General features: G+C 31.7%; 1 protein-coding gene across 8 annotated transcripts in view; it reads left to right on the top strand.

The window, feature by feature from the left end:
• The window catches only part of LOC125059679 (neuronal acetylcholine receptor subunit alpha-7), an 81,659-nt gene that overhangs the window by 50,057 nt on the left and 18,418 nt on the right, over window positions 1-13,184 (top strand). For 2 of the 8 annotated variants that reach the window (XM_047664206.1, XM_047664205.1), the window contains exons 2-4: window positions 7,403-7,542; window positions 12,302-12,346; window positions 12,681-12,725. In XM_047664206.1, the coding sequence (XP_047520162.1) occupies window positions 7,403-7,542; window positions 12,302-12,346; window positions 12,681-12,725 (230 nt within the window). The remainder of the gene's footprint in view (window positions 1-7,402; window positions 7,543-12,301; window positions 12,347-12,680; window positions 12,726-13,184) is intronic. The other 6 variants (XM_047664209.1, XM_047664207.1, XM_047664210.1 and 3 more) reach the window with 3 other exon arrangements.

Below are 13,184 nucleotides of genomic sequence, written 5' to 3'. Positions count from 1 at the left end.
TTTTTTTGCACAACGTTTGTAAGGAGCTGCAACCATTACACCATGTTCCACATGACATTTTAATGCATTTTTGATATTTTGGAATGGTTAGGGAATAATTTTGCACGAATTGCTTTTATTATCAGTATAAAAGTACTATCATTTATGTGGTAGAATACAATATTTATTTATTGCGCTGTCGTACACAAACATGACAATTTAAATTACATTAAATACGCCGCGCCAGCTGTCCCGTGTCCTGACGTGAGTTTAACATTTTTTACCCATTCCAAAAAAAGTGTTCAACGCCGCGAAAGAAGTTTTCACTTTAAAAAAGGTCTAATCTTTTAGTGACAGCGTAAATTTAATTTGATAGATAGAGACAGAAGACTTCGTCTTTTTTAATAAAGGCATCAAATTTATCCGCTATTGTATTAAGTATGGCGTCTGCATAATAGAACATTTAAGTGCACCTATACCTATGAAGGCTTTTACTCAACAATAGCAGGCAGGATGATAATAATTGCCTGTCTAAAGAGCCTCTCTGTAATTATTTCAACCGTTGTGCTACATCGCTGACATGCAGGTATTTCTTTCCGTTCTTTTTATGTCTCATAGTTTATGCAGTATATTTTTTTATAAAAGACATCTACTGAATTCATTTAATAGTACGTTTAAAAATGGAACTGTAAATCTTACTAAAAACTATACATTTGTAATCCATTATATTTATAAAAGACTGTAAAAATAAAATAAATCAGTGGCGCTACAACCTCTTTAGGTCTTGATCATTTTTAAATCTAATAGGCAAGTAGGTGATCAGCCTCCAGTGCCTGACACACGCCGTCCAATTTTTGGGTCTAAGGCAAGCTGGTTTCCTCACATTGTTTTCCTTCACCGTTCGAGCGAATGTTAAATGCGCACATAGAAAGAAAGTCCTACCTACGACCTCAGGGATGAGAGACGCACGTTGAAGCCTCTAGGCCAACACTGCTCACTGTTGACCTAATGGCTTCAGCAAAAGACTGTACCTTTATTTTTATATTTAGATCCTTCACTACAAATTTACGAAGATTACACAGCTTAAAAAGTTACCTAATTAATTGTATGGCTGAACTTTAAACTACGCCGCAAGGTGCTACATGTACAAGTTAGCCATGCTAGTTAGAGCATATAGACGCATGCTTGAGATAGTTTTATATGTGAAAGAGTTGTGAAACCATTATTTTTTATATTTACTGCCAGTAAATATAAATGATAATGGTTTCATACTCACAGTGGTTGCCTGGAAGAGATCGCTCGAAAGCGATAAGGCCGCCAGTTGCCTTTCATTTACACGTAATTATGTTAAATTTTTGTATTATAAAGCAACAAAGTGTAAATAAATAAAATAAAAATATTTATGTATCTTATTTCAAATAACAACATATTTATTCGCTCATAAAATAATTAAAACTACATATGACGGCATAGTTTTACTAATCCACGTTTGTCTCGTTGTTTGAAATTGTGTTGAAACCAGACTCATTGGCGCTCTTTTAAACGGTTTACTTTGTCTGATATGAAGTTAGTCTTCACACGAAAAGCACTTGAATCACTAAGTTATGTAAACAATGCCATACATTCTCTTTTATCAATTACAGAAATTTTAAGAGTGTAGTAAAGCCAAGACTATATATAGTTTTTATGAATAACAGGCCCTGTAAAGTTCACAAGAGTTCAACCAGAATCAGAAGGAAGAAATGAAAAGATGATTTTAGGTTGAGTTCCACTGACTTTGACTGTGTTGACTGTGACCGATGTGAATGCTAGCCGCTCTCGAACTTTCGAAGATTTAAGTAGATTTGTAAAGAAAATGCTTACCAAGGATAGTGTTTCAACACACTTCTCACTGACAAACTAGGTACTCGTTAATATAAAGGAGCTTCACGAAGTTGCAGTGTCGGGAATGCACGCTTACTCTATTTGAGGAACACTTCTTACAAAGAGTTAATTAAACCGTCACCTCAGACTCAACATTCTAAACTCTACATAGGCGTCCATCAAAGCGTCTTCTGCTTCAACTATCAAAGTTGTTGGAGCAAACTATCACTTAATGATACCTCGTAGAGATTGACATGAAAATTAGAATTTATTTCATTTACATTTTTATTAATCGTGTGTTTTACAGCTTTTTGTTTAAAATAATTATACTAGTCATAGATAACTTGAAAATTGCTATACATATATTCCTATTTTTTAGATTTAGATTATTTATATAAGAATTAATAGGAAAATCTGTGCTCATAGCATGAAAGATCCTGAGCTAAACTAAAGATGCATTAACACACACTGGCCATAATAAAATAAAATAAACAATCCTTTAACGCAAGCAGCATTGCCTTACAAACTAAATATAAAGTAAATGTGTCTTATGTAATATAATATATAATATAATATATTTATATAATATCTTACTAATAATAATTATATTTTAATAATAATAAAATAAATAATTATTACCATCCATTTTTATTATTTATTGGCAATCGGTTATTTATTTATTTATCTCTTGTCATACGACAAGGCTTTCGTGATTTTTGTTTTAAAAATAAACAAGCCGGTTATCAATAGCTAATATTATGTTTTCATTAACAAGCAATCAATTCGGACAAAGGACTATTGTTTGGCCAAGGCCAGTTTAGGCTTGGCAGTAAGCCGGCCAGTGGCAGCTTGGATTAACATAATGCGATAATTGTTTAGGGATTTGTGTGCAACTAGCAACACGCTGCTAAATATGCACTCCGAATAAAGATAACTTTATTAAAGGAATGTAAACATGTTCTACGTATCTATAATATAAAAATAAATCGCTGAATGTGTTGCTAAGCGCAAATCTCGAGAGCAGCTGAACCGATTCGCTAATTCTTTTTTTTTTATGAAAAAAGGAAAGTTTTTTTTTCTTTATTTTCCTTGAAGTACGAGGGTGTTTCTAACGGAGAGAAAAATTTAAAAAAAATCGTAATAATACTTAAAAGTCAATTGGAACTTTAATACCATACCATAAAGTTTAAGTAAAAATCATCTCTTTAATAACGCGATATTTTACAAATAAGAAATCAGCATGTTTCTACGGTATGAATTAGAGTTTGTATAAGGTTACAAGTTCATATAAAACATTGTATTTATTAAACATATTAATAATTACATTCTAGATAATTAAATAATCAAGTGGGACGTTGTAAAATAAGTATTCGTAAAGATATTCGTCGCAGTAATTCTAATTAATCTATTATTAAAAAAAAATACATATTTGTTCTGCCTTCGCCTAACTGGGCGTTTATTTTTAAATTTGTCATTATTCACTAATTACTAGAAAATCTATTGATATATCGTTGGCATTTAAGAAAATTTAATAATTAGACCCTCTAGACCCCCGACCCCCGATTTTTGAAATCGGTTGTCGTTTTTTAATTAATTAATCATTAGAAAGCTACAAATATTTCCTTTGTAAAGGATGGACGTGCTATTTCTCCGACCTAAAGAGAGTATATATTCGATCAGTCTAACCACAGACCGCTCGGCTCCAGTGGGTAACGTCGAGAAGTTGTTATATACTTAGCAGTCGGAATAACTTTGTTAGTGCGTTTCAGATATGACATCGTACTAAGTGTAAAGTGGTAGCCGAATATTATAGGTATCCCTACACCTCTTTATAATATGAAACTCCTAATGGACTATATAGATATAACACTTTTTACACAGGCAGGTTCTATTTTACCAATTGAAGGTATATGCGGAAAACTATTACCGTGTAATAGAGGCCATTATATCAAACACGGAGCTTCCTAAATCACCTGGATTACTACGTGTATCCATCTCTCTTCCACTTGTGATCAAAGGGATTACTAACTACATTCCTCCCTTTCCCACCTGCTACCTTCATACGTCACGTACATAAGAGCGATTTAAGCCCGAAAATGAGTGTTTATTGCTAGTACTGAAGTTAGGGGCGACAACTACAGCTATTAATTTAGCAAACAGCGGTGTAGTGGGATCTACGGCTGGTTTTTAAGCTGAAGCTGGAGTTTTGGAAGGATTAAGGAATGTAAGGGGTATTTAAAAAATATTGCTAAATTTCTTTGAAAAAATAATTAAAACTCCTTTATTTGTTTAAAAGGTACTACAAAGGTCACTATGGTCATTCAAAATTCTTGGCATAGCTGCTAACTTCACGCATATTCTATTTTTATTTACTTGTAGATTGTCTTATTCCCATCTCGCTCGCGCACGCTCGGCGCCCGGCTGTTTTAAAAAGAATTCGTTAGTGGGCAACTTCATTCTGTTAATTTTGTGTCACGGTGCGTGGGCATCGTAAAATTTTACTCTCATCAATTTTTCATAACGCGCCTAAAGATGTATAACTTTAAACCATTATTCTGTCAATTTTGAAAATTTATTTTTAATATCGTATTAGATTGGGGTGTATTTTTATGTTTTCATAATAATTATTTGATGAATGTAATGTAGTGTTTTACTTCTATAAAATTATTCATTGCAGTCAACTTCAAAACATAATTATAATATTTATATACTTTAGTTTAAAAGCATTTTAACTACATTAATAAATAACTGTTTATCCTGTAAGTTATATCTTATGGGCCAAGGATGGCGTACTCTTCTTTAGACCACTGACTGACCCGAAAGCTCCAGACTAAAGTCGAGTATATATCCTTAGCGGAAATACTTTGTTATCACGTTTAAGAGTATGACGTCATCGCAATGATTGAATGGGGACTGGGTAGTTTGTAGGTGTCGCAATGACGTGTGAGAAACAGCTAAAGGGAATTGTGGGTTGGCAATTTCTTATGGTAGTACTGGATTATTAAGAAAATCTCAATTAAGTAATATACCTGAATGTATAGTTAAATCGTTAATAACTCCCATTTACTTGATCTATGGATTTGTGTGTCTTGAATTATTTTATTTATTATTATAATCAGCTATACCGGTAGCATGTTTTACGGCTCCACTCTTATGGCATTCTAATGGTGAATTTTTGTCACAGTATATTCCGTTACTCTTACAAAAATACAGAACTTTCTTCTTCATCATATTAATCGACAATGTATGTATAAACCCATCGTCGACAACCCTGTGCTAAGCCGATTTGTGCTCTCCGTCTTTACATTAGGCCATAAATCTTTCGGTCCAGGTGTGGCTGGGGAGTTTATATAGCTGTTAGTGTAGGTCGAGTGTTTCCAGGATTTGCTCAATTTGTTGAGGTCGGCCTTTGTCTCTGCTCGTTTGTCCTTTCATTATTAATTTAGTCGCAACGGCACTTCTCACGCAGTTCATAAAAGTTTCAGCTACGGTCGTGTATGAATGGGTCTATACTGAGAATTGGCTTAGATAAATGCAGTTGACGAACTACTGCTATAAAGGCATTTATTTATTTAGTTCCTGTTCTGTGAACAAATTTGAATCTTTAAATGTGTAGTTTTTACATATTTATACCCGCCACTAGCATCTGCGCTATTGAGGTTATATATTCAATACAAAGGATAGACTGCTTTTAGCTAGTCTGTGTAAATTACATAGACTGTGATGTGTTTATGGAAAAAATATATCGTCATATGTAATATAAATAATTTTCAGTGTAGTATTAAATTAACAAAAACAGTGGCAAAAAAAATTTTTACCTAAATTCTTATTTCTTTTCATATTTTTTTAATTTAATAGTTTTTTAAAATTACGTTGAGTCATGACGTAATATCAATACTAGAACATTTATTAGTGAGATTGGAACCTATACAAATTTCTATTTATAATTCTGATAAGTATTAACAAGTATATTTCAAACTTTTATTTATTAACAAATTTAATATTCATATTTCAAAGAGCCCGCCAAAACGCCTCTCTATTCAAGATGGCGTCGCACGAACGCAAACGTCAATTTTCGTGCGTCAAATATGATACTGTGATTTGTGTTAAATTTTAATAGTGATTATGTGTAAAATAAGTTGCAAGTGGGGTGAAGTGGTAAAAATATTGATATACGTCTTAAAACATCACGAAAAACCCATTTATATGAAGTCTAAGAATGTAAAATGCATCGAGTGCATGTTTATGGTCAGATCTTATATTTTATTATACAAGGACATTATTTACAACTAGGGATGTAACATTCTGCATAAAAAATCGATTTTTTATTAATCGATTATTTTTTTGCATGAAAAATCGATTAATAAATAATCGATTTTTCTTAAAAAAATAATCGTTTTTTTTTATTAATCGATTTTTTTCTAATTTTTGAATTAATTTTTATAACATAAACACCCAATTTTTTTTTATTTTTCATGTTTTTTTTTAATGAAAAGTAAACAATAGAAATTATAAACACAAATTAACGTTTAAGAATAATCAAAATCGAAATTAACTAAATCTTGTTTTGATAAGTAGATTTTAGGTGAAATTTGATAAATTCTGAGTGTATGCCTTTTCAGTAGCATATGCAGTATTTTTGTTGTATTTTAAATTGTATGTAGTCTTGTGCTGCTGAATAAATTTATTTTACTTTTAAGTTATAGTTTTATCATCCTTTCGATGTTTTACAAAAAAAACATTAAACAATACATCTTCAAAGAATCGGATTCAATGTATCGCATTGTAAACATCGTTGTATATCGAATATCCCTAATAGTTCGAGGTCTGGGTTATAAAATTCCAGACATAATGTCGGGCGGAGGCAGATAAAAAATCGACTGATTGATTTTTAATTATAAAAATAATCGATTAATAATCGATTATTTTAAATATAAAAATCGCGTATAAAAATCGATTTTTTTAATAATCGATTATTTTTTCACATCCCTATTTACAACGCATTGGCGCATAAACAATGGTATCTTTATACGATTCTGATGCTAGCTTAATTACCTAACTTGATACATAACATGATCTTGATAATAATGAAAGTGCATCGTTGTTTGACCATTCAACGACATACTTATAAGTTTTTATATTTCAATCAAACTATTTTTAAAAAAATGCTTTTGACCATTATTGCGCCGATGTAAGCCAAAATATCCATATTCTGTATTTTTCGAAACAGGCTCGGACAAAATTAAAATTCTAAATAGAATTATGATTAGATAGATGAATACATATTATTATGAAGTATACATCATTGATTTGACTTACGAAACAAAATAATATTTTTTGATAAAACAATGATTATTTACAAATAATTTTCTGCTCAACGGTTTTTAAAGTAATCTTGTTTGTAAAACACGTGTTTATTATACTGTCAAATAGTTTATTATTAAATCATCGTGTAATTTAAAATAAAACATGCCATATATAAAAAAAAACAAAAACCTCTGGTTGCCAATAGTTATAATTTTTATTTCATAAATTCTAAATTAAGAAATATTAATTACAGTGTCGGAACAAGGCCCGCATGAGAAAAAGTTGCTAAATGCTTTACTAGCTTCATACAACACACTTGAACGACCAGTCGCCAATGAGAGCGAACCACTCGAAGTTAAGTTCGGCCTCACGTTACAACAGATCATAGACGTGGTGAGTACCTTTCGAATACCCTTTATATGTAAAACGCAATATTATATTAACATAATTTCTGATCAACGTTTAATATTTTCATTCGAATGATTAAAAACGGTTTAGCAGTTCAGAATCATACACTGCAAAATCGATAGAATGAATGAAAAAAACGTTTCCAAACCTTTCGGTATATAAAACCTTTTTTAAGCTAATTGAAACTATAGTATTTTTTAAAACTTAGCATAATTCCAAATTTAAATTTTTAACAATGGTACAAAGACAATGAATAGCCTAGCGGTCTTATTAAGTGGCAGCTAGGTGAGGGGTACCGGGTTCGATTCCCGGTTCGAGGGCAAGTTTTAATTTAATTTAAATTTGTTCTCGGCCTTTGGGAGGGTTGTGCGGTACCGGGCGAGTGCCTAAACGGTACATGGAGGACATGATCGAATTTCTAAGGCAAAAAGCCTTAGAAATGCTTTATGCTTAATGCTTTATTAGCCGCTGGCTAATGTACAAACCGTGCCAAAGCCATAAAAAAAAAGATAATGAACAATCGTATAATACAAAGTAATTGATCGGGACGGATTGTAATAAAAGTTAACATAGATAACGTAATCATGTATACTGTATAGGTATAGTATTCACACTTTAACGCTCATTTACAATATAAAATATAATATTGCGTTTTGCAACGTGTTAATTATTATTTGTTTTAAATATTTTTCTGAGTGCTTTATCATAATTATATTGAAAAATTTCGTGGATTTTTTATAATAAAGCATTCAGATATGATTTATTCGTCGATTAATTTTAAGTTATAAAAAATCTAATCGTAATGACGCAAAAATATCTAAATCAATTTTTTAAACTACATTAGGGAAAATGTCATTAAATAAAATTACCATTTTTATTAACCTTTAGCACAAACAGTAAAATTGAATAGTTAACAAAATAACAATGATTTTGCGTGTTTGAAATGTAAGACCTGTAGTAACTGTCAGAAATATAGCTGTCAGATAAAGACGTCGTATTCACTCATTGTTTTTCCCTTATTTATATTAAATACGTCATTTCAAATTGGACACCATGCTAACTAAAGTATCTCTTTTCATCACAGCATAAATAATTTGTCAGAAAGAATGAGGGAGTCACTTTACTTATAAGTCTAATTGAGTTCGCAAAGTTTGTGCTAACGGTATCAATTTCTTTCATAAAATTAAACGAACTCAAAATGAACGTCTAATTATAATGTTATTAAGGCTATGGAAGCGAGACTTTATATTTTTGAGTTTTTATTAGTTTAATTCCAATAGTTACTTATTTCGTTATCTTTATTATCTGCACGTAATTGTTAAGAGCTAAACAGTGGCAAGTTTACAATGTAAAAACACTAGAACAAAATTCATAGTGACTATAAGTAGTGTTTTGGACACTTTCTTATGTTTATTTTTATTAGAATTACTCAGTCTTAAATTAAAGCTTATTAAAGCTATATTGTCCTATGAAGTTACAAAAAAATCACATTAAACTGTAGGAATCGAAACGCTCTACTAATACATAACAAGGCTTGACCCGAATACGTCCAATTACATGGACACATTTTACATTAACTAAAACAGCGAAGGTAACGTCACTATAATAATAATCACAATTACTGTGGAATGTATATATCTTCAAAACGGTCCAATCAACTAAGAAATATAACACCCGGTTAAGGAGTGTCCTGTATTCTGTCATGTCATTGTGCAACTGTTGAAATTATATCTTATCTACACTATTCAGCCTTACAAGCTTAGATGTAGAAATTAAAACAAAAATGTTCACCACAGTTGCAATCAGAGCCAAGCGTAAATTTTGTTTTAAGTTTTTTTATTTAGGTACCTTATAATTAGAAAAAATATGCCTTAGGAAAATATAATATAAGTATTGGTGAGTCTGTGAGTGTACGAGAGAGTATGTGTGACTGTTTACTCCATATTTCATTTTGTATATCATTATTGTGTGGCAATTGTTTCATTAAAAAGATCAATATGAGAAAATTAACTGTAATGGTTTAAATTCTAATTATGGAGGCGAAACGAGAGACTTGCACAAATAAGAGTAATTTTATTATACGCTGTTAAATTTCCGTAACCATTAAATAAAGATTTAATAGAAAGTTGGATAGAATCGTTACATATTCACTTAACGGATTCATGTTTGCTGAGAACCAACAGATGTGATTACAAAATGGAAATTCAGTTTTCAATTCAAACATGTAGAATTCCATTATTTCTACCGATCACGGTATGAGGTTTCTGTAGTTCTGTGGATTTCGTAATTATGGAGCTTAAAAGGCACTTTAGCGCGTTTAATTACTATCTTTGTTAATCTTTACATTTTGCGAGTTTATACATTGTAGCGCTCCGTGGTTCAGTGGTGTCATGTCTCAGGTTCTAGGTTCCCGGAGGTTAAATGTTTCCGATTGGTAGGTTAAAGTTGATCGCTTCTTACCTTTTACATTTTATAAGGGTGTCATTAGAGAAAAATAGTTACAAGTTAGGTTACCTTATTAATAAATAGTTGCTTATTTTTTGGGAACTATTAAACCATATGTGTGTAAATTTAATCGTACCAAGATTTGTAAAGATGAAAGACCTCTCTTGCCACCTAGATTCACAATCTATATATTTTTATGTTATAATTTTTAAGGCAACATACACAAACTGCCCTTTTTGGTCGTCCCGCAAGCTCGTTTGCCCCCATAATATATATTTAAAAAAAACATTAATCTGAAGTCAGTCGCGTTAAAATTGTATAACACATTCTGAAATCTCAGCTCATTACTACAGTAAAATGAATATGACTAGTGATACGTTATAAAATTCTAATATTTGTAATATACTTCATCGAATTGTATAACTGTTTCACTTAAAAACATTTGTTATTACCATACAAAGTAAATGGCATCTAAATATTTAAGAAAACAACTTTTAATATAAAAATATTAAGGAACATTTATTTTACGAAATCTTGGTATTTTTTTCTAAATGTTTGTACAAAATGTATACTCGTTAAGGAGCCTGTATGCAGTATCGTAGTTGAGCACTTTAATCTCTTTGAGCCGAGTGCTCAAAGGCGGTGTCAACACGTCGAATGGAAACTGAAAATTCTGTTGGTTATGGTCAGAGTCCGAATAAGGCTGACCGTACCACTTAAATATTAGAAATATTAAAAATTGTAAAAAACAGCTATTATAGATTGTCTGACTAGTACCATCTGTCAATTTATATAAGAGTATTTTATATATCGTAACAAGTTTCTACTTCTATTTGATAAAAAAGAAATCTGAAATTTGAATACCAGCTGTTGACCTATGAAGGTAGAACTTGTTTACGTTAAACTAAACGATTAGATTGGTAATAAGAATTGTCTAAATAGGGTTAATAGTTCTAGAAACTAACAAACGGATTTTTTTAAAACAGATTGCATTTCCTTTGGAATTAAGCCCTGAATAGATTTTATTCTGTAGAAATACGTATACAAATTATTAAAATACATGTATCGCAATAATTTTTTTTGCGGCTTCCGCAACTGTTGGTACGTTCTCGTATATTCTGCCTTAAGCAGTGAAAAGCAAATGGTGAAATGTAAAAAGTTGTGAATTCTCTTGTGGAAATGTAGTATCGTGTCGAGTGGCTTACACGATGAAGGATTCTTTGTAAGATTGTTGAGCCGCGGGCGCTAGACGCGTTAAAGGCATTTTCTCTTGAAAAGATTTAGCTTTGCTCTTCGGAGCATGAAGATACGGTTTTATACTTATGTTAGACTTAACGAAGCTTTGTATCCAATGTTTAGTACGCTCGGTCAAAACATTAAAAGTTAACGTCCATTTCGTTTGCTTGGAATTAGACTTTCTCGTATATTTCACACACACACGTACACACGTAACTAATGAGTACCAGACTCGAAGGGTTGCCACTTCGATAATCAAATACGAAAAAAGTTTTGCTAATTGCTGTTACAACTAAAACATAAAATTTAAACTAGGAGCAAGGCAGCTTGGTTTTCTTTTGAAATAAACTCAAAAATTTAAAAATCTTAAATAATTTAACAAAATTGAAGAGGTTTTAATATTTAAAACTTTATTTGATTTAAAAAAGTAAAAAAAATCTTCTTGTATTTATTGTCGACCTCTACTTATTGTTTTTCCGTGTACATCGATTTTAAAGAATTTATCGGTTGCCAGAATTCACTTTACGCGTATTAATTTACACAATGTTTATTATACAGACATCAGACAATTAAATTTCATTTAATCAACTGAAATCGACCTTAGAACTCAAACTTCCATAGGTGGTTTTTTATTGCAAAAAAGTGTGTATAAACATGTTTATACTAACCTTGTATAGATCAGTTATCATTATATTTAAGTAAGGATATAAAGCGCCAAATGAAATTAAATTTGAACATTACATTCCAAGCCATAATATTAAAGTGTGAAAAAAGTTGTAATGTCTTTTTAAGTGATTCCTTTGAGCGGGCAACGTTATTTTATAAGACGACTAACGGCTTGCATGAAATCGACGACGATATTAAACCTACTTTGTGCTTTCATTTTGCACTTTTGGTGCATCTCGCTTCCATAGCATATTAAATTCCCGGCAAGTTTATCGGCTAAAATATCAAGTAATTAAACAAAAATTAAATGGAGCTTTAAACTCATAAAATGGGAAAAATATTTATGAAATGTTTATTGTTTTCGTTCCTTGCGTCGCCGTGCGTTCGTTTAATAAAGGATGAGAAAAACCAAATCCTGACGACGAACGTCTGGCTTAACTTGGTAAGTGGTAGGTGGGTGCGTGCCTTCACCGTCCCGCCTTTGCTAACGATATTTTATCTGCGCACACTTCTTAACGCACTTTTTATCTAAACTCGCGCACATTTCTAAAAAAACGGTTCAACGGCGGTGGCGGATAGAGGGCGCTGCCGCGGCAGCTCTGTCGCATGAAGAGTCGGTGTTCATTGTACAGCCTCAAACTAGATTGTATGTGAGGCCACGCGCGAGTATCTCGCGCCTGGCCGCTCCTTGTCTACCCAGTGTTGATCAAATACTAGAACATTATACTGACTGCGCCCTTTCTCTCTGTTTCTGTTGACATCGTCTAACCAAATAGGACGAGAAGAATCAACTACTTATAACAAATATATGGCTGTCATTGGTAAGTGTGATAAAAGACAAACTTAAATTAATACTCGATAAAATTTCTATTTTTTTTACTTCCTATCTTTTCCTTCGTTATTGTTTTCTTCTTCTTTTGTTCTTCTTGAAAGTTGCATTGCATTTCGGAGTATGCGGCAGTTTTTTTGTAATTTCTTACTAAAGTTTCTTGTCAGTAGTATAGAAGTAGTGTCATGCATCCCATTACATTAAAGTAGTCCAACCTGTCATTTACCGTCATTCATTGGTATGTTAAATCCAAGTGATTAATAGAAGATTATTGTCCCGTTTATATTAAAATCGAGACACGAATGGACTGCCGTGTAACCCGCAATGCATTAAATAACCATATAAGTTAACACTAAATTATTGCAATTAATTTATACAGGATTGTTTAACTTTGAATGTCATGTGTTGGTGAAGAATGTTTGTATATAATGTATTGAATTATAACCGATTT

This window comes from Pieris napi, chromosome 20, assembly GCF_905475465.1.
Source record: "Pieris napi chromosome 20, ilPieNapi1.2, whole genome shotgun sequence".
In the NCBI taxonomy this organism is placed as follows: domain Eukaryota; kingdom Metazoa; phylum Arthropoda; class Insecta; order Lepidoptera; family Pieridae; genus Pieris; species Pieris napi.
Note: the sequence above shows the minus strand (reverse complement) of the source record. Positions and strands in the feature narration are given on the sequence as shown.